The sequence below is a fragment of the Euleptes europaea genome, chromosome 9 (assembly GCF_029931775.1).
Source record: "Euleptes europaea isolate rEulEur1 chromosome 9, rEulEur1.hap1, whole genome shotgun sequence".
Lineage (NCBI taxonomy): Eukaryota > Metazoa > Chordata > Lepidosauria > Squamata > Sphaerodactylidae > Euleptes > Euleptes europaea.
The window spans coordinates 49,913,295-49,939,399 of record NC_079320.1 but is presented as its reverse complement, the minus strand read 5'-3'; the positions used below and the strand labels follow the sequence as shown (position 1 = coordinate 49,939,399).

The 26,105-nt window shown below is 41.9% G+C and overlaps 1 protein-coding gene across 1 annotated transcript; it reads left to right on the top strand.

Annotated features, from left to right (window-relative positions):
* The first annotated feature begins 310 nt into the window (after positions 1-310).
* Positions 311-18,729, top strand: NAF1 (nuclear assembly factor 1 ribonucleoprotein). Its single transcript, XM_056855055.1, has 9 exons — positions 311-693; positions 1,611-1,718; positions 2,596-2,725; positions 4,520-4,613; positions 9,654-9,736; positions 13,571-13,731; positions 15,442-15,493; positions 16,112-16,211; positions 18,293-18,729. Exons 1-9 carry the CDS (start codon positions 311-313, stop codon positions 18,727-18,729), a joined length of 1,548 nt encoding a protein of 515 aa, XP_056711033.1.
* Positions 18,730-26,105: the final 7,376 nt, after the last annotated feature.

Below are 26,105 nucleotides of genomic sequence, written 5' to 3'. Positions count from 1 at the left end.
CCCGCGCACCCCCTGTGTTCCTGCAACACCACCGACGGTCACGTGGCCAGCAGGAACATTACTGCCGCTGCTGATAATTCCCGCCGCCAGCACCCAGGGGCGTGGCGCAGAGCCGGCGAATGAAGGGCCGTCTCCTCCCCCCGACAGGAGAACCCAGCGCCGATTGGCCAGAGCGGCCGCCTGGTCTGCGCACGCGCGCTCGGCTCCCTCTGCGCTCGGCAGAGCCGGAAGTAGCGGCGCGCGTGGCTGTCGCGGTCGCTGCCCACGTGGTCGAGGGCTGCCGTTTAACGGCCAGCCGGGCTTGGCGGGGATGGAAGTAACGGAGACGTTGAGCGGCCGCGTGGCGGAGGAGCGCCTTTCGCTCCCCGCGGAAGACCCCTCGGGGCTGGGCGGGACGGCCTTCGAGGGGCTGCCCGAGGCTGGGGAAGCGGGGCTCTCCTTCCTCGCCCCCGAGGGAGGAGAGGGCCTGCCTGGCCCGGCCCCCTGCTCTGAGGAGGGGCCGCCGCCGCCCCTCCATCTCGGGCCCCCCATCTCTTGCCCGGCCTTGACCGCAGGCCCTGGAGAGGGGGCGGTGGGGGATCAGTCGATCTCCCCGGAGGGGCAAGGAGAGCGGGCGGCCCAGAGCCCCCTTTTCGCCCCGGACAAGGAAGAGTTGATGGACGAAGGCGGCGTCTCTCCCGCGGGATCCGAGAGGTGGGTGACCGCCTCCCTGCTTAACGCTTCCTGGGAGGGCAGGGACCATTTCTCATCTCCTGTGAGTCGCTCGAGAACCCGCAACTCAAGTTGGTGCTTGTTAGCAGCAACGGTGAAAACTTTGCCCCAAAGTTTGATTTGCTTGTGGCCGTTGGCGGAGGTCATCAGGGTCACAGGTGACCCTCTGGACCACTGAAAAGGGATCCTTATCGCAATTGGAGGGAGGCCTGCCACAAGTAGTTGCTGGTTCCATCTTCCACAGATCTACTAAAAGTTTTTTGCCACTGCCTGACTCTGCATAGCTATCCTTGGAGATCTCCTCTCCAAATACTAGCTGACTGGCCCAAAGTCCCACAGCAACCTCCCATGGCACGAGTGGGGATTTGAACCTGGGTTTCCCAGGTCCTAGTCCAACACCTTAATCACTACACCACACTAGCTGTCTGGCCTATGCATAGCAGCAATCTTTTGCTGAGAGTTAAATAAGTCACAAAGTTAGGTGTGTATGCTGTTGGGATAGAAAAAAGCAAAAGGTTGTCTAGAGCACCACTGGATATCTCATTCAGCCATTCTTCTGGAATCATGATCTCAGCAATTTTGATATGTACCTAGCAGGTACTTGTTCTAGAGGTAGTTCCTACCACTGAACTTCCTTTATAATGTATGGAAGCTGTCAAATTACCAAGGGCTGCTTTAATAACATGTAGTGGTATGTGAGCCAACCCTCTTCTGTTTTGTATATTACTGTTTAGAAGAAGAGTTGGTTTTTGTTCTCCACTTTTCTCTACCTTTAAGGAGTCTCACAGTGTCTTAGAATCACCTTCCCTAGCATAATCTGGGTTTGTCCCTCTTTGCAAAAAATGACATGAAACTTTACTATATCAGCACTTGCCTAGGTATGTTTACTTTTTACACAGACACCTGGATTGTATGATTCAAGAGTTAATATCTAACGCCCTGGAGAAGGAAGAGTTGATGGACAAAGGCGGCGTCTCTCCCGCGGAATCCAATTCTGGATCCGAGAGGTGGGTGACTGCCTCCCTGCTTAACGCTTCCTGGGAGGGCAGGGACCATTTTTCATCTCCTGTGAGTCGCTCGAGAACCCGCAACTCAAGTTGGTGCTTGTTAGCAGCAACGGTGAAAACTTTGCCCCAAAGTTTTATTTGCTTGTGGCCGTTGGTGGAGGTCATCAGGGTCACAGGTGACCCTCTGGACCACTGAAAGGAGTCTCACAGTATCTTAAAATCACCTTCCCTAGCATAATCTGGGTTTGTCCCTCCTTGCAAAAAATGATATGAAACTTTACTATATCAGCACTTGCCTAGATATGTTTACTTTTTACACAGACACCTGGATTGTATGATTCAAGAGTTAATATCTAACATACTGCAGATTAGTTTGTTCAATGTACAATTTTGCTTTTTGTGCATCTTTTATTTTAGGACAAACAGTCCTAAGACTGCCCTGGGAGGTGTTCCTTTTAATTGCTGTTGTAAGAAGGGATTATTATCTGGGGTCCACAAAATGCACTTGCCTCTCATGAGTACATGTTTTATTCTAGTGAAAACGCCTGTGCTTCTTCAGAGCCTATAAGCTTGCTATAATGGGCGGGGAGGGAGACAAATGCTGCATTTCTTTTCTCCCTCACCCCCATTCCTGCTGGGAGGAGGCAGGGAAAGAACATCTATTAAGTTAAGCATTTATTTCTGTCAAAACGCTACTTCTTTCTCTTGAAGGGCATGGTTAGCACTAAGCACCAACTTTTGATGGTCTACTAAGGCCAGCCAAAATGTGTAGACCCAAGCCACATACTTTTTCCATGAGAGGAACCATCGTTTCTGTTTGATGCATTAAATTAGAATGTAAGATGAAAAATTGGTAACGTTTCCCTTTTTAATGCAGTGGTACAGATAGCCCCTCTTCTGTTTCCTCTACTTCGTCCTGTTCTCCAGTGCTATCTGGGGAAGATGACCAGCATTATAAGAATGATGAAAACTCTCACAGCATTGGAAAAAAAGATGAAGTATCTGAAGTAAGTATGCCTGAGACCTTTGCATCATTACCATAGAGCCAAATTAAGCATTAGCTTCTCAAGTTGGCATTTACTGAGATATTTGGGATATGTGGGAAGAGGAGCAGTTACAGGGAAGTGGAAGGTATACAATTTTCCCTATAGGTACTTATCTCCTGAGCTGTTTTTCTCTCTGCTATAATCTTACTTTCAGTTTGAGTTCAGCTGGGAAAAAAGGATAATTTAAAATTATGTTGCAGAGGGATGTTTGAAGGGGAGAATCATCAGGTACACTTATAAATAACATAGAAAACATGTAAACCAAATGAGTTTTGGCTGTTAGGCCTTCCTCAGTGGTTTAAATATGTATACTACACACCATGCAGTAGTTTTATTAAAATTACAACATGCCTAACCCAAGCACTGAACGTCATAAAAAGGAAGAGGGAAAAGAAAAATAATGGATTTATATTAATTATTGTGTATTTTAAAAGCAAACTATAATTCTGAAGATTATTAATTACACGTATTAAAATTACTTACACCAACCAGATGTACATTTTATACGTGGGCTAGGTATCTTCTTTGTTGTAATTAAAACCATCGGAGGTAACTTTCCAGATGATTAATGTTAGTGGTCCAAATTTCTCTATAAGCCAGGTCAGGATAAACCATTGTCCATTGGTGTGTATAGCCATATACAGGAAACCATAATAATTATACATTGTACATACAGAGGAAGCCAAGTATACAGATGTAAACAACTGAGGAAGGCTTCATGGCCGAAATGCATCTGCTTTGGTTTACATTTATTCTGTTATTTATAATTGTACCTGTCATAGGGAAGATGATTATAAGGGTATGACATCCCCTTATGTACAAGTGCAATTTTACCATAAATGTTTTTTACAGTAGATGAAGGTACATATATGCATGTGACAAAATATTGATGTACGATGCACAGTTTGTAATTATAATTTGATTAAAGTTTTTGGACTGCCTTTTTTTTTTTACAAATGACATGTATATTTCCATGTATAATATGCCCCCCTTTTTTCAACCTTATTGGTTACCTTGTCTGTTCTGGGTTGAAATTTTTCTCCCCTTGTTTGTTTATTTAACAGTTTGTTTATGTAAATATGTGTGTAACAATTGCTTAAAGACATGTGGGTGTGCATGCATGTGCATGCCACTTGAGAAAGGAATGGTTAGAAACTTGACCAACTGCAGATGACATTTAACTATTTTCTGCTCCAACCTCTTTGTTTTCCTTCATGTAATTTCACATACACAGCCTTCCCAAATGACCCCTTCTGAAACATCAGAGGTGATAAATTGTTTAAAAAGGCTAATTAAAACATCACAAGTGGGGTGGCGATTAATACATTTCCTCTGAATCAAGTTCCTTCACCAGCAAATTGTCTCAGTGCTGCATTAGTACATCCCAAATGACATGTTATGCACATTCAGTGGTAACAAAGCAGAGGCAAAGAGAAAATTAGACTTACATTCCAGATGTAATGAGGGTACGCCAAGTATGCCTTTTCTTTCCCTCCTCTATGAGGTCCCAGGTTGAAGGGAAGCAAACAAACCACTACTTGCCGTGGACTAGTTTGGAGTTATCCCTCTCTTACCTTGCTCTTTCTAGGTTAGGCACAGTGTGTCCACCCACAGGCTTTACACTTGGCTAATACTGGGAGTGATGTGAGCAAGTACGAGCACACTAGATTTAGGTTCTTATACAAGCAATGATAAATATTTGGAATGAGTAGCAGTGCTTCACTATGAAAATAAATGTTGCATTTTGTCTAGCAGAAGTCACTTCCTGTTGAAGAGTGGAAAATTGTCCTACCAGAATCTGTTGAACTGATGCCTTTTGGAAAAGTTTCCAGCATCGTTGAAAACTTAGGTAAGCAAAGGGTGTATGTGTTACTAGTTTTCTCATGATTGTCTCATTTGCAGTTGTTTGTCTGGAAATTAGTTACTGAATTTTGGGATGAGAGTAATACAGTGTTGATAAGGCTGTGGACACCAGGGGTGTAGCAGGTTTTACTGCAATGAAGTCAGTAAAACCTCTGCTATAATAGACTCACACTTGGCTTCTCTCAGAAGTCCTAAAGCACTCCATGCCAGTCTATCCTAACCTTTTTTGTCTCTTCTGTCACATATCCTCAATCCAGTCTCCCATACAGTCATCCAAACACACTGTCTCATGCCACTGCCGCTCAAAAATTTGTTTAGTTTCTTCTGCTTTGTTTTTCAACTTCCGTGCGAATTATATTACAACAAAGTCTAACTCTTAGCAAACTCATACTTGTTGTCCATTTCATTTCTATGTACATGTTCACTTAAAATGACTCTTGGCAACAGCTTCCAAGCAATTTACAGTTCATAATTTAAAACATTTAATTAAAAAATGTCCCTCGGTGTGCAGGCTCTTTCTAGCAAAGCCTCTTCACTAAAATACCATCAGCACTCTCTTCCCTGAAGATTCTTTGCTTTTTTTTTTCAGTTGCAGTGTTGGGAGCATACCTGCTAGATGGAAAGGTCATGTGGAGGTTACATGGACTACTAAACTGAGATAAACTGAAATGTTGAGAGATGTTTGAGAGTTTAATAGATAAAGCGTTGTGGGATATATGCTGTAAAAAAGGAATGGGACTACATTTAGGTACATCACATACCGGCTTTGATGAAGCGAACGGTTCCTGTAGTTTTCTGTGGTTCTGGTGTAAAAGACAAGTGTTTGAATTGCATACTTAGGAACTAATTAATATTTGCAAAAAATTGTGGTTTTCCATTGGCAGAGGCAGATCAGAAATAATGTTTCAGATGGTGAATATTAAGCAAATTGGCAGTTGATTCCAGGTGACACTTGTATGGTAACTGTGGATGTTTGATAGTAACAGTGCTGACCCTTGTTTCCCTGAAGCAGCTGACTTATGGTGACCCCATAGAGGTTTCATGGGAAGAGACGTTTAGAGGTGGTTTGCCATTGCCTGCCTTTCTGCAGCGACCCTGGTATTCATTGGTGGTCTCCCAGCCAAATACTAACCAGAGCCAACCCTGCTTGGCTTTTGAGATCTGATGAGGCTAGGCTAGCTTTTCTATCTAAATCAGCAAAATATTATATTATCCTTTATTGTTACATAGATAGCTGAAGGAGAGCAGTTACATGAGTCCATTGAAGTTTCTTTCTCCCAAAAGTAAGCAGGTCAAAGGCAAGGAGCCCATTCTGAGAAGAAACTCTTGATCAGTTCAGCTTTCCCTATTTATAGGATTTTAACATCATGTCCTGACAGTAACTGTCCCACTTGATAAGGATTCTTGGCTATTGGTTCTTGTGGGTTATCCGGGCTGTGTAACCGTGGTCTTGGTATTTTCTTTCCTGACGTTTCGCCAGCAGCTGTGGCAGGCATCTTCAGAGGAGTAACACTGAAGGACAGTGTCTCTCAGTGTCAAGTGTGTAGGAAGAGTAATATATAGTCAGAAAGGGGTTGGGTTTCAGCTCAAACCCTACCCCTTTCTGACTATATATTGCTCTTCCTACACACTTGACACTGAGAGACACTGTCCTTCAGTGTTACTCCTCTGAAGATGCCTGCCACAGCTGCTGGCAAAACGTCAGGAAAGAAAATACCAAGACCACGGTTACACAGCCCGGATAACCCACAAGAACCAATGAACTCTGACCGTGAAAACCTTCAACAATATGCTTGGCTAACTCATTCTCTTATAACTTTAAGCACCATACAACACTATATTTGAAATGTCTTCTTAAAGCTTATTAAAAACTTGCTAATTTTTATCATAACACTATTGAAAATAGTGATTACAGGATTTTCATATATATGGCTTTCTTTTGGCCTTCAATTAACACACCCATCTTTGAACCACTTATGGGAAGCTGGACATTCCTGCTATTCTATTGATATGGTTTCTAATCTAAGCAAGGCCATATAATGTTACTACTTTGTTGCGTCTTCTCTCCAATGCTATTCTATTTTAGGTCTCTAAACTCCCTTTTTGGCATCCTTCACTTAGGCCAGGCTAGCTATGTTTTTTTGTACAGAGTCATTTTTATGATTTCTTTGTTCAGGTCCAGAACTGTTCCCTTGTATTTTGGCCATGTCTATGACAGTCTCCACAACCAAACACCATGCTGCATAAGCAGAAAGAAACTATTGGGTTCCAGCCGTTGCCTATAATGTACTCACAGTGTTTGGGAATTTCAGGGACTTTTAGAACATGAAACATTAATCAAAGTTTGTATCTGCAAAGTGCAAGTTACTTCATTAAGTTACATGATCTGACTGCTATGTAATCTTGATTAAAAGTAGGAAAATATGCAAGTAGAGGCATAATGTGGATATAGATAAATGAAAGGTCTTATCAGATGCATGTGAACCAGGGTAAATTAAATAACTAAATTTACCCTTTTCTTTTGAGATACAATTCTGTTCAACCGTCTTATGTCCAGTTAAAACGATACAGTACATGTTAGCCCTGCTCAGTTAGTTTTGTGTATTTTTAAGTTGATGGTATAAAATATAGATTCTGCTATAAAGCGAAAGATGGAGACTTGAATATGAATGCTGAAAGTAAAGAATGAGTTAATGTCAGCATGAGCAGGTAGCAAAAAGTATGCTCCCTGGAAACTCAACATATAACAGAAAATTGAGCAAACTGGTCCTATGTTCTGCTATATAGCTGCAGGCTTTTTTGGGGGAAGATTTCCTACATGGAATAGGTGGCAGTGGGGGGAATCATCACTAGACCCTTGGTGCCCATTGTCCGTGTAGTCTTGCGCTTGTGAAAAGCTGTAGGAAAAGGGTTTCCCATTATGTTTACCTCAGGTTATGTCACTGTAATAGGGGTGGAACCAGACTGATCCTGCTGCCCTCTGAGTTTTGTAAAGGAGCATGGGACTTGGAATACCCAACCTGAGACAGTATAATACCAGGAGACACCTCAGTGTTAGAAAAGCATGTTCCTCCTTATCAATGACTATTGATTCTTTATTGTATATTTAGAGTATACATTTTTATTATTGGTACTTAAAAATCATGTAACTTGTGTTTTTTCTTTAGAGGTTGACGATTTGTACATCTTGTTACATATTTGTCAGGTGCTTGACTGAAGTCTTTGTCAGAACACTACACGATAGGTAGACAAGACAGGCATGTTAGGCATCATTCATTATTTTGGTCCTCTTACAATAATGAAGTTTTATAATGGAGATATAGCAGTTTCCTTGATGGTATTGATCTGAGGTGCTGCAATTATACTACCACAGTGAGATGTCAGTGGAGAGTGGTGGTGCTCTGACAAGCATCTTATGACTTTATTTTTGTTGAAGTTTAATCCAATTGATAGAAATATTGGAGCTTTCTAAGTTAAGAACATAAGAAAGGCCTTGCTGAATCAGACCAAGGCCCATCAAGTCCAGCAGTTTGTTCACACAGTGGCCAACCAGGTGCCTCTAGGAAGCCACAAACAAGACAACTGCAGCAGCACCATCCTGCCTGTGTTCCACAGCACCTAATATAATAGGCATGCTCCTCTGATACTAGAGAGAATAGGTATGCAGCATGAATAGTATCCATTCTAACTAATAGCCATGAATATCCCTTTCCTCCATGAATATGTCCACTCCCCTCTTAAAGCCCTCCAAGCTGGCAGCCATCACCACATCCTGGGGCAGAGAGTTCCACAATTTAACTATGCGTTGTGTGAAAAAATACTTCCTTTTATCTGTCTTGAATCTCTCACCCTCCAGCTCCAGCAGATGACCCCGCATTCTAGTATTAAGGGCGAGATAGAAAAACCTCTCCCTGTCCACTCTCTCCAAACCATGCGTAATTTTTATAGACCTATCATAGACTCTATCATGTCTCCCCTGAGATGCCTTCTTTCTAAGCTAAACAGCCTTAAGCGTCTTCCCCATAGGACAGTTGCTCTAGTCCCCTAATCATTTTGGTTGCTCTTTTCTGCACCTTCTCAAGCTCTGTAATATCCTTTTTGAGGTGTGGTGACCAGAACTGTACACAGTATTCCAAGTGTGGGGTCACCATAGATTTGTACAAGGTATGATATCAGCAGTTTTATTCTCTATTCCTCATCTAATTATGGCCAGCATGGAATTTGCCTTTTTTACAGCAGCCACACACTGGGTTGACATCTTCATTGAGCTATCCACTACCACCCCAAGATCCCTTTCTTGGTCTGTCGCTGCCAGCACAGATCCCATCAGCGTATATGAAGTTGGGATTTTTTTGCCCCAATATGCATCACTTTACACTTACTCACATTGAATCTCATTTGCCATTTTAATGCCCATTCTTCCAGTATGTAGAGATCTTTCTGGAGCTCTTCACAGTCTGAAGTTGTAGCAGTAAGCAACGATAAAGCAAATGTGGAAAGTGTGACTGGTTTAGAGTGCAGTCCTGTGCAGAGTTATTCCAGTCTAAACCCATTACATTCAAAGGTCAAGTGCCTGCATAAGATTGCAGTGTAAGTCTCTGAAACTTTTGATCATAGGGTGCACTTTCTAACTACTGCTATGGCGTCAGAAGATGTACTGGAATAAACAATAATGATATTTTATATAAAGCTGTGTAATTGTAGAATTCTTTGTCTTGGGTATAATTTTTAAAAAAATTGGGGGAAGGGTGCTGTACTGTAGTTCCACAGTATGATCAGCCCAGCTGGAAGTAAAGAAAAACAACTTAATATAGAGCTATTTACAATTTTGTAAGTAGGAATACTGGAATTTAAGCATTTCATCCTTGAAAATAAGCACTAATATGCTACATTTATTACTGTAGTTATACATTTATATTGTAGCTTAAAGCGGTCCTTCAAATAATGGTCTCTATTAAGTGAGTGTTAAACGAGTTCTTTTTGAAGGTATTTGTAAAAAAAAATTCAGCTTTATCATTCTTTTTAGTTATAGTTGAGTCGTTGAAGGGGCTCCCTCCAGTGAATGAGGACAGTGTATTTTTCAAACAAGATCGTTATTCGATAGGAAAGGTGAGAATTATTTTTATTTAAGTTTTAATGGCCCATCTTTCTCCTAATATTCTTATGTGTATGTGTTATCGTTTATCAAAAACCTTCTGCCATTCTCGATAGGTTTTTAAAAAGAACAAGCTAACCAAAGAGGTGCAAATGCTAATAGCATTAAAAGTTTTATCCTGATGTATTACATAGCTTCTTCTAGAAGATACTGCCTGTGTGTAACTTGTGAAAGTGACATGCCATGCTGTATTGGAGGGAAGAGTGCTTTTCCTCAAATGTAGAACAAAAGCTTATTTGTTAGGCACCTCAGGTCTAAGATGCCGGTATTGCTAGTCTGTATTCTGTGCCTGCTCAGCAGGGAAAAGAAGTAAATTCTGAGTCCTCATGCTGAGGTGCGGAGAGTATGGCAGTTTCACTGGAGTCTGTGGCAGCCCACCAATCGCGGCACATCACGCTGTTGACACTTAGGAGATTAGAGATGTGGAGTGGAGAATTTTCCAGTGCTTTATTGTTGTTTAGAAATTGAACGTTTTCTACATGTTTGTTGTCTGGTAGAATTTTATAATAGGCAAGATTGGCAGTTTTGCTATTTTAATGGTTTTTTAGGTGACTGTCCCTAGGAATTGTGTGAGAGAGTATATTTATGTCTTATTTGTAAACCAGTGGTGAGGGAAGCGAACCATAAATTTACGTTGTACAAAAGAAAAAATTGAGTTATGAAGTTACCCGATGGATGATTGTGTGTGTAAAGTGCCTTTAAGTTGCAGCCGACTTATAGCGACCCCTTTTGGGGTTTTCATGGCAAGAGACTAACAGAGGTGGTTTGCCAGTGCCTTCCTCTGGTATTCCTTGGTGGTCTCCCATCCAAATACTAACTAGGGCTGACCCTGCTTAGCTTCTGAGATCTGATGAGATCAGGCTAGCCTGGGCCATCCAGGTCAGAGCGATAAATGATTAGGGATGTGCAAAAAAACCAAAAAAAGGTTTTTTTCCAGATTCGGGTATATTAGACCTGAAAAAATATTGGTATTCCTGAATCCCAATAGCAACATGGTGTTAGAATTTGGATTTTTTTGGTGGGGTCCCTTATTACTTATGGGGAACTTTCCCGGTGGTGGAGGAGGGTTGCTTTTGAAGGTACAGACACCAGAATTGCAGTGGGGCTGCTGGTGTCTGTCCTTTAACCCCCAAATTTCAAGTAGATTGTACCGAGGAGTCCAATTGTATGGGCTCCTGAACAGGGTGCCCCTAGCTATCCATTATTTCCTGTGAAGGAGAAAAAAACCCTCAAAACTGCTTCCAGGCAAAAGTGATGATCAAACCATGCCTCCTGTGGAAGAACCAACACAACAAGCCCAACAGAACCATTGCAGAACCCAGTAATCCCAGTAGAACCACAAGCCAATGGGCCAAGCCAGATAGAACCAAAATCAAACCAGTGAATCTCTGCAGTGGTAACCCAAGGTGTTCTGGGGGGGGGGGGACTTTTTGCATGCCCAGAAGAACAAATGACAATGCAAAGATGGCTAGCAGAACCCCAGTGCCACTTTGATGGTGCAATCCCAACAGAACCAATGTCAAGCCAGAGAATCTCTGCAGTGGTAACTCGAGGGGGATTTTGAAAGCCCAGAAGAATGGCAATGTAGAATGCCTAGCAGAACCCAGTGGCCTTTTGGTAGTGCAGGGTCAACAGAAGTAATGTCAAACCAGAGAATCTCTGGAGTGGAAAGTGAAGGGGTGCACTTTTGCAAGCCCGGCTAAACCAGTGACAACGTACGGAATGCCGAGGAGAACCAGTACCAGTCTGTCAGTGCAAGCTCAACAGTACTAATGTGCATCCAGAGAATCACTGACAGCAGAACATGTCCAAGCAAGAAGGAGGAGATTTTGCAAGTTCAGAAAAAGGAATGGCAATGTACAGAATGCCGAGGAGACCCAGTGCCAATCTGACAGTGCAAGCTCAACAGGAAGATGAATGTGCATCCAAACAGAGAAGAAGGAATCCAAGCACTGAGTGAACAACAGTGTAACAGCAAAGGAAACACAAAGTAACACTTGCAAAGAAAAAAACACACACTCCTGAAACTGACAAGAAAACCTGAAAATGACAGAAATAGCCCTTTAACCCCCCACCCACCCACACACAATAAATAAGGCAAATCAAGAAAAAATAAAGGGGGAAAAGTGCCAAATATTTTCAGGATTTTTCAGGACCATTTTTTCAGTTTTCTGAAAAATCCCAGAAATATTTGGGAGAGCCAAAAATACTGATTGGCTTTGGTCCTGATTTAAAAGGTTAGAGGATTATGAAGTAACGCAAGTGATAAGGTGTCCTCATGTCTTCCGTGGACAAGAGCGGTTTTGAAAGAACGACCACATCCACAGCACCCTGTGAGTGGGACAACTATCCTGATCAAACTGTCTTCTAAGTACCTGTAGTGGTACAGGTTAGAACAGGGCAGTCGGTATTCCAACAACAGATCAGTTAGAAGCACGTCTGTAGCTATTACATGTGTTTCAGGCTCAACAGGTGGCTGGCATTACATTGTGAATTAGGTCCATCTCATTCATTGTATGCTATCTAAATTTGAACAGGAGTTTGTTTTCTAAAAAATTCGTTATTTCAATGCTAGATGTTGAATTTGAGTAATTGGTTGTCAAACAGACAATACCACTTGCCTTTGTATTTGAAATTTGTTGTACTGTCAGCTGTGCTCTCCGACTTTTCAAAGGGTGTTTGGCAAGTATGTAGGTCTGCTTTTTTTGGGGAAATAAAATAGTATTTGGAGATGTAGAAAGAAGGGCCAAACTACAAGCGACAGCAGATATGGGCCCGCCCCATAGCCACCAACACTATTTTAGAAGCAGTTGTAATTAAAAAAAAAATTGCTTCAAGGCCCATATCTGGATCAGGTGCATGCCACAACAGCCCCAAGAGCTATTGTTCTCCCTCCCATGTACCTTTTCAAGTGCCAAAACAGGGCTGTTTCTGCATCTGAATGGGAGCATTGGGGGCAAGGAGAGACAGGAGCTCCTGGGGCTGCTATGTGCCTGATCCAGATTGGGGCCTTGCAGGAATTGTTAAAGAACTACATCTGTTTCTAAAATGGCACCCTCATTTGTCGTTTGGCTCTTAGTGCTGTTTGTACCAGTGAACGCAGGCGCCTCAGCTGAGGCATGACTAAGCTCTCGGTGAGCATGGAGTTCAAATCACAAGGGTCCTTAGCAGCCTGGGGCCAGATACGTGGTGCTGGTGCTCAGATTACGCTACTCTTTCCCCTGGGAAACTGCACCATACGAGACATATAGCTATGCAGCGTTTCATTTTATTCATTTATTAAAACAGTTATCCTCGGCCTTTCCTCATCTCTTGTCAACTGTTTGGGAACAGGAACACAGATGAGCACCTGCACTTCCTATCTTGCATAATGAATGCACGCAGTGGAGCATACAACAGTGAGGAACATTCAGATGAAGACCATCCAGATTGATCATGAATATGCCCGTAGCGTTGTATGAAAGCAATTTACTTTCAGTGCAATCCTAAGGAGAGTTACTCCAGTCTAAGTCCATTCATTTCAGTGGTCTTAGACTGGAGTAACGCTCCTTAGGATTGTATTGTTAGGCTACTGATCATTGTACAACAAATGTAGATCTACTTTTATTGCTTCAGTAATGAGACTGTAATTCTTTTCTATACAAGTAACCATCCTGGGAACATTGTGTGTTGTATCTGTCAACCTGTATGGAAAACAGACTAATTGTATTACGTGGAATACAGTAGGCGAGTTGTCTTTTTAAGAGAAATTGCGTAATAAATATTGAAACTCTAACTTTGTCTTGCAGGTGTTTGAGGTGTTTGGCCCTGTGTCGCATCCTTTTTATGCGCTACAGTTCAGCAGCCCTGAGCACATTGAAGCAAAGGATATTAAAGTACACGACGATGTGTATTTTGCTCCATCAATTGAAAGCTTCACTCAGTATATATTTCCAGAAAAAATAAAACGGTACGTCTTGATTCTTCAAATGTTCGTTATGCTTCTCTGAAAAGACTTAGAACTCTTGTTACTTCAGTGGCTGTTCTTTGCTATTAGTTTGAACATGGATGCTGTGCCCATGCATGGAAAATTCACACAGAGCCTATTAAACCCTTCGTTGTCCTCTTTTCCTACTGCATGCACTTTCTAGTCTGTTAATGAGATGTGTGACTCAGGCCCTTAACTTTCTGTGTATGAGGCCAGATATGAATGTGGGTAGCAGAATATGTCATTTCAGGGAATGGGAAGTTTATGTGTGCATCCATTATTCGTATGCATTCTTTTCTACCTCAAGTAACTTGCGTTGATGGACTTCTGGATTGCGATAGAGAAGGAAAATGTCCTCTGATCCATTTTAATGGCAAGTAGTTTGGCCTTAGCTTGTATTAATTTGCCTGAGTAGGGAAGAGTAGAGCTCTGTTAAGCCCTATAGGAATCCTCTGCTCGCAGTCTTTGGGACCCTGCTTACACTGGATCGTATCCTTGAAAATGTCAATTTAAATTTGACATGACTAAAGTATATTTAATATTGGCTCATGATGGATGTTTGACAGTTTCCAGGATGTAGACACATGTTTAGGTCTGTTAGGGTGAAGGTTCAGTGTTTGCTTAAGAGAAATAGATTTTTAAAAAAAATAATACATAGAACGGAAGGATCAGATTGAATTTTATTTCCCTGCAGCAGCTGTTGTGTTCTTTAAATTGAACATGCAGCACCATGCTTCACTTTGCTCAATGTAGTCTCTTCAAAATATCATGGTTTAGCAAGCATATTTATGTTTCACACTTCTAGAAAGCTTTATACATAGAAAAAAAAGCTGTCTGATGCCCTATATTGAGTTTTTTGGGGGCGGTCTGTTCTGCTCTGCCTGTATAGGCTTAAGCATGGATCTTTGGAAATAAGCATTGACATATTTTTAGAAGTAACTAAATTTCTTGTTCAACAGGTCTGCCTGTTCTTTACTTTTTCATGTGGACTATTTTTACCTGTACAAAAGCATTAAAAAAAGTTTCAGGCATGATGATTTGACATAGAAGCACTCTTACATAATTATACTTACTATATAGTATTTGAAGTGCTTCATTTATTACGACAGTTCTGTAAGGCTGGGCAGTGTTACTATCCCAAAATGGCAGCTATGAGGCTTAAGCAGAGGGAACAATGGCTTGCTTAAGGCCTCCTTGTGCATTTGGATTGAAATGACTTCTAGTTCATGTTCTTAGCCCCTGTGCTCCACATGGATCTTTTCTCAAAAACGAGAGAGTCTCTCATAATCCTGTAGAAATTGGCATCATGGTTTCTCCCCAACTATAGGAGAATCCCAGTATAGGACTTTGATAAACACATGTGGGCTTATCAGTAAGAACCACTTGCATTATTGAAATGTGTCTTGATAGATGTCTCTTTGTTATGTATGTTCTTTGCCAATTGCAGTTTTGCAAACATGGGGAAGTAGCACTTTTTTGTCACAGTATGCACTTGAGTAGTATGCAGTCCATGGGTTGTAATACCATTGTAGGAGATTGTCTTATGTAACTGTGTGTTGCATTGCCCTGACTGCATCTGTTTTGTGGATTGTGGTCAGCCTTTCCTGAGACTATTGAGCAATAGCGATTCATAGAGATTTCTAATGCCTGATGCGGCTGTGCTATAATGTCTGCATTTGTATAATCTGCTAGGGATAAAGGATCTGATGCATCATGGAAGAATGATGAAGAGCCCCCACCTGAGGCAAGTACATAATTTGATTTCCCACTTGAATGTCTGATTCCAATTTAAGAAGCATAAAATCTATAGGTTTGAACCAACCCACTCCTCTGCTGGTAAGAAAGGAAGGTGGGGTTCCATCTGACCACCAAAAAAGGCTATGCTCAGGATCATGGGGCCTGCATATTAAAAACTGTAGTAAGCAGGGGTATTGGGTGAAATTGAGTGAAGATGTTGGCTGGATCCAGCCCATTAAGATATGCACAATTAAGCCCACAGATATGCACAATTAGGTTGAGTCTAGTGGTTAAAACTCATAGGAGGAATTCATAGAGTGGATCTTTCCTCACGATCCCCAAGCAGCTTGCTGTTTGCTTCAAAAATCCTCCTAGAGAGTTGGGAAACCCTTGCAAACAAAATGTATTGCAGCAAAAAAGGGCTGCAGTGATGATGGGGAATGGGTAAAATCACCTCCTCTGGCATCTTGTACCAGTGGAGGCAGTTTTACATGATTGCCAAGTACCAGGTGCATTATTAGTATTTCTTGTTGATTGCCAATAAAATAATTCATTTGGAATCATTTTTTGGGTGGGGGTGTTCAATTTCTAAAGTGCACTTTTTTACTTAATTATTTTGATCTAGGCTTTAGATTTTAGTGATGATGAAAAAGAGAAAGCGGCAAGACAACAGAAGAAATCTCAAAACCTAAGAAGAAAGATGTTTAGATCACAAGATGAATCTAGTAAGTACATGCTATTAGGGAAGTTTACTACTGAACCCTTAAAATTGGAGTATAAGGTGAAAGCTCTAAATCAGTATAATTGATTGCAAATTTTAGCAGTTAAGGCTGCTTTTATATGGTGACAATATTGTTTGCGTCCGAAATGGTGGAGCAAGAAAATCCCTTGCTTGTCGCTATTTAATATTCACAAGAAATTGTTGAATTGTACTGTGCTAAAGGCACCTAAATTCTGGATATAACAATAGAATAGAGAAGTGAGGGCATGAAAGGGAGCACAAAGAATAAAGATGAGGAAGTGGCATGTGACTAGGAAAAGGCAGCGATTAAAATGAATTTTATGTGATGTCCATAAATTGGGAACCACTTTCTGCTCTTAAGCCTAATCCCAGCAAGATGGAAGAGCTACAATTGAGCGGGATTTAAGGTGTCACCCATTCTGGATGGGGTTGCACTCCCCTGGAAGGAGCAGGTCTATAGTCAGGGAGTGCTTTTGGACCCAGGCGTACTGTTGCATGAGCGGGTGGCAGCTGTGGCCAGGAGTGCCTTTTACCAGCTTTGACTGGCCAGCTGTGGCATTTGGAGGACAGAAAAGGTATGTTCACATCTAGATTAGATTACTGCAATGGGCTCTACATGAGACTGCCCTTGAGAAGTTTTGGGCAACTTCAGTTGGTATAGAATGCTTCAGCCAAGATGTTGACTGGAGTGGTTCGTAGGAATCGTATCGCTCCGGTCTTGGCTCATCTACACTGGCTCCAAATTTGGATCCGGGCGCAACTGATGGTGCTGGTCTTGATCTTCAAAGCTTTCTTTGGTTTAGGACCAACATACCTGTAGGACTGCCTCCTCCCTTATGAAGCTGCCTGACCACTACAGCCTTATTTGGAGACTCTGGTTTGGGTGTCCCTGCCTTCTGAGGTTAGGTGGCTGGCAACCTAAGGGTGAGGGTTTTCTGGCACCAAAGCTCTGGAACTCTGTCCTCATTTGTCCCCTTCTGTTGCCATCTTCTGCCAGCAGGTGAAAACATTTGGTTTTGTTTGGCATTCCCTCAATGATCCCTCCTTCACGTCCAATGTTTTAATTGCTGTTTTTATGTCTGTACATATTTTAACTTTTTTAAAATTGGTTTTGATTTATGTGTTTTGGGGAGGTTTATTTTATTGGTTTTAAAGTGTAATTTTATCATGTATGTTTTAAATTGTTAGCGACTTTGCTGGCCCTTGTAAGGGCAGAAAGGCAGGATATAAATGTCGTAAATAATAATGTGAACTTTGGTTCTTGTAGGTTATCCGGGCTGTGTAACCGTGGTCTTGGTATTTTCTTTCCTGACGTTTCGCCAGCAGCTGTGGCAGGCATTTTCAGAGGAGTAACACTGAAGGACAGTGTCTCTAAGTGTCAAGTGTGTAGGAAACGTCAGGAAAGAAAATACCAAGACCACGGCTACACAGCCCGGATAACCTACAAGAACCAATGAACTCTGACCGTGAAAGCCTTCGACAATATAATAATGTGAACAGTGGTGACTTTTGCTTTATTGAAGCCAAGTGTGACCTTAATCACAGTTGCATGCCACATGCTGGTTGGATAGATAAAGGCCATTGCTGAATCAAGTGAGAATGTGGAGATTGGCTTTCCGGAATATTTGACTGTGGTCAAATATGGTAGCAGTACACTTGGACTACTCATAGGTGTCTCCCCTCATGCCTTTTCTGGACCAGACATGGTCATAAGTGATTTGCCATCATCGCCATACAATTCTTCTGTCCCCTCATAGGGCTTCACTGATGTCCATGGGGTTGCCCTGTCAGATTATTTGTTCCCTCTGTCTCTAGGGCTACAAGCTGCAAATGTTGAGGAGGAACCTATGGGGAAGTTTGAGAGTTAATTAAGCTTCACACATTGTACTTTTGAGATAATGGCCACTATGGTCAGTGAGTTGACTGATTAGGGATGAGTGGAAGGATTCTGATTTAAAACACAGTAGGTAGCAGTAAATGAGGATTTATTGGAGATAGAACACTTTTTCCACACAGGTGCGAACCATCAAACATCCTAGTAATTGAATGTCTTTCCTTTGGTAGATGAGAATGGAATTCATTATCAGCCCAGGAGACATTATCCTTCAAATTATTCAAGTGGATCTCGTAGGGGAGAATTTAATCCCTCCTTTTCAAGGGGCAGATTTCCTCATTCACCAGTTCCTCCGCATTCCTACAGACAGCAAGTAAAACCTCCACAGCATTACGGTTCTCACTACACAGAACTTCAGAAGCCTTCCGCTCTCTTTCAGCATCAGAGGAAGGGAAGTCCTCGAAGGCAGCAGTATTCTTTTCCTCCCCCATCATTTGGAACAGTTAGTAATGAGGCGAATCCCTTTCCGCTTCCACCTCCAACTTGGGGATGGCCTCATGACTGTGCTCAGAATACGTATGACCCGCTGTTGTCATTGCTCTCGCTGCCGCCACCACCGCCGCCTCCACTGCCACCTCCATCAGCTGCTCCTCCTAACAATACTTAATCCCCGTTAATTCTCTGCTCTGACTTGGAAATTCAAGACTTTCTCTGCACTGTGTTGCATTTGCTTGTTAAATATCTTGAGAGGTTCAACTAAGTATGAAAATGCAAACTTAAATACAAAGCATTTTGTAGGAAATCAAAGGCCTCCAAATAGGGTTGATGATAGCAGTCATCAACTGAATAAGGGTTGATGATAGCAGTATGCTTAATAATGACTTAGATTGGATAAAGTAGCTAATTGAAATATTTTAGCTTCAAACATGATGGCCTTTCTATCTTATACCTGTTTAAACCATGTTATTGGAAATTTTATTTTTGTAATAATCTGTACATTTTTTTATATTGCAACAAATGTGTATAATACAATGGTTAGGGATGTTGGGATTTTTTTTTTTTGCATTGTTGGATAAACATAAGAATAAATAAATGCTGAAATCCTGAATGTATTGTCATGTCAAGATTGTCCTTTGTAAATTATAATTAGCTTATAAAAATAGTGAGTGTATCTCAGCCAAAACAAACCTTTTTTAAAGATCCATTTGCGTTCAATGGGAATCTGCTTTTTGTACTTTTAAAGTGATGGGACTGAAGAGTCCTTAATTAGGCACTAGTGCATGAAGCATAATGGCAAAATTAGCCTTAGATATATATTTTTTTACGGTACTGGAGAGCTTTTGTTGACCCTTTTGAACTTCTTATTTGAAGATTGACGTTCTTGAAAATTTTCAAAAAATGAGAACTTCAAAGATGACAGACTTCAAAGAGGAATGCGATCTGCATCTTATTCAAAATTAGCATCTTATAAATAACATTGAAGCTGCAGAATGAGAAATATAACTTGAATTTATTGTCGAAGGCTTTCACGGTCAGAGTTCATTGGTTCTTGTAGGTTATCCGGGCTGTGTAACCGTGGTCTTGGAATTTTCTTTCCTGACGTTTCGCCAGCAACTGTGGCAGGCATCTTCAGAGTAGTAACACTGAAGGACAGTGTCTCTCAGTGTCAAGGGTGTAGAAAGAGTAATATATAGTCAGAAAGGGGTTGGGTTTGAGCTGAGTATTGTCCTGCAAAAGTATTGTCCTGTAAGTATCAAGATAATGTGCTAATGAGGGTATGGTATGTTAATATGGAACCATTGTATCCTGAAGTGATCTGTTAATGTGTGTAATCCAAAACTAATCTGTATGGCTATTGTTGAATGTTGTCTTTGTCTGGAGGTGTTTCAGGGCAGGAAGCCAAGCCTTATTCATTCTTAAACTCTCCTCTTTTCTGTTAAAGTTGTGCTGATGTTTGTGAATTTCAATGGCTTCTCTGTGCAATCTGACAAAATAGTTGGTAGAATTGTCCAGTCTTTCAGTGTCTTGGAATAAGACCCTGTGTCCTGTTTGTGTCAGTCCATGTTCAGCCACTGCTGATTTCTCAGGTTGGCCAAGTCTGCAGTATCTTTCATGTTCTTTTATCCTTGTTTGTATGCTGCGTTTTGTGGTCCCGATGTAAACTTCTCCACAGCTGCAAGGTATACGATATACTCCTGCAGAGGTGAGGGGGTCTCTTTTGTCTTTTGCTGATCGTAGCATTTGTTGTATTTTCTTGGTGGGTTTAAACACTGTTTGTAGGTTATGTTTTTTCAAAAGTTTCTCCATCCTATCAGTGACTCCTTTAATAAATGGCAAGAATACCTTTCCTATGGGAGACTGTTTTTCTTGAGATCGCTACTTACACAAAAACTCCAACCACCACCCCCGACAGAAAAGAGGAATAATCAAAACATTAATGGACCGTGCAAGACGGATCTGTGAACCACAGTTTCTCAAGGAAGAAACTAACCATCTAAATCACGCACTGCTAGCAAACGGCTACTCCAAGAATGAAATCAGAAGGGCCATTGAACCAAACAAAAATCAGAAAACTCAAGAAAAACAGTCTCCCATAGGAAAGGTATTCTTGCCATTTATTAAAGGAGTCACTGATAGGATGGAGAAACTTTTGAAAAAACATAACCTACAAACAGTGTTTAAACCCACCAAGAAAATACAACAAATGCTACGATCAGCAAAAGACAAAAGAGACCCCCTCACCTCTGCAGGAGTATATCGTATACCTTGCAGCTGTGGAGAAGTTTACATCGGGACCACAAAACGCAGCATACAAACAAGGATAAAAGAACATGAAAGATACTGCAGACTTGGCCAACCTGAGAAATCAGCAGTGGCTGAACATGGACTGACACAAACAGGACACAGGGTCTTATTCCAAGACACTGAAAGACTGGACAATTCTACCAACTATTTTGTCAGATTGCACAGAGAAGCCATTGAAATTCACAAACATCAGCACAACTTTAACAGAAAAGAGGAGAGTTTAAGAATGAATAAGGCTTGGCTTCCTGCCCTGAAACACCTCCAGACAAAGACAACATTCAACAATAGCCATACAGATTAGTTTTGGATTACACACATTAACAGATCACTTCAGGATACAATGGTTCCATATTAACATACCATACCCTCATTAGCACATTATCTTGATACTTACAGGACAATACTTTTGCAGGACAATACTCAGCTCAAACCCAACCCCTTTCTGACTATATATTACTCTTTCTACACCCTTGACACTGAGAGACACTGTCCTTCAGTGTTACTACTCTGAAGATGCCTGCCACAGTTGCTGGCGAAACGTCAGGAAAGAAAATTCCAAGACCACGGTTACACAGCCCGGATAACCTACAAGAACCAATAACTTGAATTTATTTCTGAATATAATAGGAAGCTGTGGCTTATGTAAGAAAATATGCATGTGAAATCTAAAATTGGAGCACATATTGCTTTTAAGTTGTGTCCAAGAGTTAACTAAAATGTAGAAGAATTTCTGCATCTTATTTGTTAAAAAAGCACATGAACACATGAAGCTGCCTTCTACTGAATCAGACCCTTAGTCCATCAAAGTCAATATTGTCTACTCAGACCAGCAGCGGCTCTCCAGGGTCTCAGGCAGAGGTCTTTCACCTACTTGCCTAATCCTTTTAACTGGAGATGCTGGGGGATTGAACATGGGACCTTCTGCATGCCAAGCAGATGCTCTACCACTGAGCCACCGCCCCTCTTGGACACAGATTATCTTGTTCTCCTTTCTTCCGTTTTATCCTCAGAACAACCCCATGATATAGGTTAGGCCAACAGTGTGTGTGACTGGTCTAAGATCACCCAACAAGCTTTTGCGCTATAATATGTATTTGAACATGGGTGTCTCAGACCCTAGTCCAGTGGGGAAACAGCCACTCTATTAGTTTCTTCTGTGAACACTTTCACTGGATCCAGCTCACCCGTTTCTGACTCAAATAATTTATTGCATGTGATCCAGAAACGGCTACTGCTCCCTTTCACTTTCAGGGGACTCTTCACAACACTGAGAGGGTGCATACCCAACTTGTGGCATCTTTGTTCTACATTAAACACTCTTCCAAATACTGCCGGTGACAGGGGTCAGTAGAAAGGTGTATATGAAGTCTGAGAAAATATATCCCCTGTGCCTCCTAGGAGATGTAATGGGAATACCTTTTGGAATGTGCACTGCAGCAAGTAGGAAATTGGCAAAAATATCTTACACATACACACCTGCCTTACTCTTACATGAGTGGAACTTGGTCTACCAACTCAAGCTCTGCTTGGGTAAGAGTGGGGAATGTTTGCTTTTTGCTGTTCTCCATGCCATATGGCATTTTGTTAGAGGGTTGCTGGATTCTCGGTGGCTTTAAAAGAGGTGGTTGGGGGAAGGCGACTATTTTGTGAGTCAGCCAACTGTTTTGAGGAGCTTGGATCTAACCATGTGGGCCCAGCCTAGAAAGCTGCTCAGCATGTTCTCAGGTCAATATAGATTCCAATACAGTAATACATCATTGCATGGAGTCAAGAAATTTACTCACTCTAGAGCTATGCTTAGTCACCCATGCAAATGGCTATTCCATTCATTTCAACTGAGGTAGCAATTTACATACAAATGGATATGTCCTACTGAAATGAATGGGGAGAGATAGACATAGAATCATAGAGTTGGAAGGGATCACCAGGGTAATCTAGTCCAACCCCCTGCACAATGCAGGAAATTAACAATTACCTCCCCCCACATCCCCAGTGACCCCAACCCTCCCCCCACCATGCAGGATCCCGCAATCAAAGCACTCCAGACAGATGGCCATCCAGCCTCTGCTTAAAGACCTCCAAAGACGGGACTCCACCGCCCTCCACCTTCGAACAGCCCTCACCATCAGAAAGTTCTTCCTAATGTTTAGGTGGAATCGCTTTTCTATTAGTTTAAATCCATTACTCTGTGTCCTAGTCTCTGGAGCAACAGAGAATAAACTAGTTCCCTCATCAATGTCCTTCAGTGTTACTACTCTGAAGATGCCTGCCACAGTTGCTGGCGAAACGTCAGGAAAGAAAATTCCAAGACCACGGTTACACAGCCCGGATAACCTACAAGAACATGACATCCCTTCAAATATTTAAACATGGCTATCATGTCTCCCCTCAACCTTCTCTTCTCCAAACTAAACAAACCCAACTCCCTAAGTGTCTCCTCATAGGGTGTGGATTCCAGACCCATTCTAGGACTTCACAGGAAGTTTCCAGACATCTTTGTTTTCATATCATGCCTCATGAAAGTGCTTTTTACTCATGAATTCTGGGAAGTTACTCTCCTTTAAAATAAGGATAGGTAAGAGTCTCATAATTCTATAGTTCCCTCCACTGTGGTATGATGGTTAGATTGTCAGACTAAGACCTAGGTTTGGATCCCACTTTGCTATGGAAGTTTGCTGGGTGGGCCTGGCACATACACTCAGTCAGATGTGCCTCACTGGAGAGCAAGGCAAGTTATAAATGAAGTCAATAAAGAATCTCTTGAGGATCAGGAAATGAGCAAATGTGTGCAGCGGGATGGGAGTTACTGCAGTGATGAGCGGGATTGGTAAAGTTGCCTCTTCCCATTTGAAGCTTGCATCAAATCCGTTGTTACCTTATTGTTACCATCAAATGCATTGTTACCTTCCCATTTGAAGCTTGCTTCAAATGCATTGTTACCTTATTGTCTCTTCATTATTGGAACATCCTCTCCTGTGTCTCATTTGCAAGGCTCTCCCAATCCAGAAAGGTGTTATAGGACAAACAGCAGGATGTTTGGAAGGTGGGGAAAAATCTCTTCCACTGGATCCAACCCAGTTATTTATACTATGCTGTCATTTTAGTTCCACCATAAGTTACTTATCAATGCAATACAATTACATTCTTCAATCTGAACATTTACATATATACCTGGAACCCACTTGGGTAGGAAAAATTCAAACTTTAATTGTTTTCAAGTGTTTGGAGGTGTATGTGGAAAGTTACTGAAGCAAGTAACAAATATATATATATATCTCATTTTCTACATTCCAATAATGCTTACTGTAAATAGTTATTTGTTTCTCTGGCCACAGAGCTCATATGCCAATGCACCAGTGGAAATTACAACAACAATGGACTTCTAGTTAAGACCCCCCCAAAAAACACTTGACTTACAGAAGGCATAAATGAGCTTGCCTGAATTAGTGGCTTTCAGAAGACTTGGAATGTGCACAACTTGTCATTTGTTGCTATTGTGCTGGATAGAAAACCCTACTGCCATAAATATCCCAATCTCCATTCTTTTATGAACAGGACTTGCTGTGAAAACTAATGATTCTTTTCTATTGTGTTGCGTACTAAACGATTCAGCTTATTGTTTGAGCATTAAATTAAGGTAAAACAAATTCACTTTTTGACTTTCTCGAGGGAAAATTGAACTTTCTTGGTAGCTTACATTGAAATTAACTTAATGAGAGTACCAAAGAGGAATGGTAAGCTAAGAGTTCTTAAAATGTACCTTGAAAAATTCTGCTGAACGGCTTTCATTTACTTTTCACAGTTATTACCTCAGGGCCAACTTTAGAACCAGGGTGGTTCTTTTTTGTGCTTCAATGTTTGGGATCAAACAAGTGATGAGTAGGAACAAAGATCCTTTAGCAAATATAGTGTTTTTTTGAGTGTGTGTGTGTTGGTTTTTGATAACTGGTTCTATCTCCCCTCAATGGAAGGTCTGTGAATGCAGTCTCCTTTACCCAAATTGCTAGTTAATCAAATGTGTAAGATGATCTGTGTTTATTTAGAATAGTTAGATTCGAGTCCAGAAGCACCATGGAGACTAACAAGATTTTCAGGGTATAAGCTTTTGAGAGTCAAAGCTCCCTTCCTAAAGGCACCTGGTTGGTCACTGTGTGAACAGACTGCTGGACTTGACGGACCTTGGTCTGATCCAGCATGGCCTTTCTTATGTTCTTATGTACTTAGAACCCTGTAGGACAGGGGTGGGGAACCTTTTTCCCCCCAAGGGCCATTTGGATATTTATAACATCATTCGTGGGCCATACGAAATTATCAACTTAAAAATTAGCTGACCAAGCCCCAAGCAGGCAGCTGCCCCAGCTGACCCCCTCTCACGCGGGCAAGCAAGCAGGCATCCAACCGGTGGAGCACTCACCCACCTGGTGGCACAGGATGGTCTGTTGCACCAGCAGAGTGTAGCCGTCCAGCCACACACCGGAGTTGCTTCTGCTCCGCATGGTCGGGGCCAGATTCTACAGCCGGCACCTTCTACCTCCGCCTGCAGGGGTGAAATGAGGCCACACTGGCTAAGAACTCACCCCCACACACACATTCTGGCCTTGCTCCCTTTAACCCCTCCATTGTCACCACTTCCACCCCCAGTCCTCTTGTAGTACACAGGGAATATGTTTCTCCACAGCCTGGGTGGGAAAGGGTTAACACAGTTTCTTGGGTGGTCCTAGCAGCTCGATAGCTAATGACTCTTCTGCAAGGGGGGAAAAAGGTTCCTTTTCTCAGCAAAACAAACTCACATTCGCCTTGAATAGAGGCTATTCCTGTCCGCGGGAAGGGGCGGATCGCCAGTCTTAGATCCTTCTGAGTTAGAAATCGGCCAGGACCCACGAAGGGCCAGACCAAATGATTTTGCGGGCCTTAATTGGCCCCTGGGCCTTACATTCCCCACCCCTGCTGTAGGAGCAGAAATGTATTTATAATTTAGAGTTTATACCTCATGTCTTATCCAGGTTGTTGCTGCTCCAGAAACTGTTAGTGATCTAAAAGCCTTTAAGATCACGGGCTCATCCTGTGATGGGCCCAGGATTACCCCAGGTGGTAGTGTGGAAATACATCAGATTTGGTGCCATGTTTTCCATTTTTTGTGTGTACTTCTGACTTGCAAAAGATATTGTCAACTACCAATGTCTATATTAGCACTCAAACAAATTGGAGGGCCATGAGGAATTGGAGGTGGATGGGAAG

Bases quoted from the DNA above. Each gene is read 5' to 3' on its own strand.
- NAF1 (XM_056855055.1), top strand. From the start codon at position 311: ATGGAAGTAACGGAGACGTTGAGCGGCCGCGTGGCGGAGGAGCGCCTT. The intron at 4,614-9,653 runs GTAAGCAAAGGG...CATTCTTTTTAG, and splicing joins CAGCATCGTTGAAAACTTAG to TTATAGTTGAGTCGTTGAAG. The intron at 16,212-18,292 runs GTAAGTACATGC...TTCCTTTGGTAG, and splicing joins TAGATCACAAGATGAATCTA to ATGAGAATGGAATTCATTAT.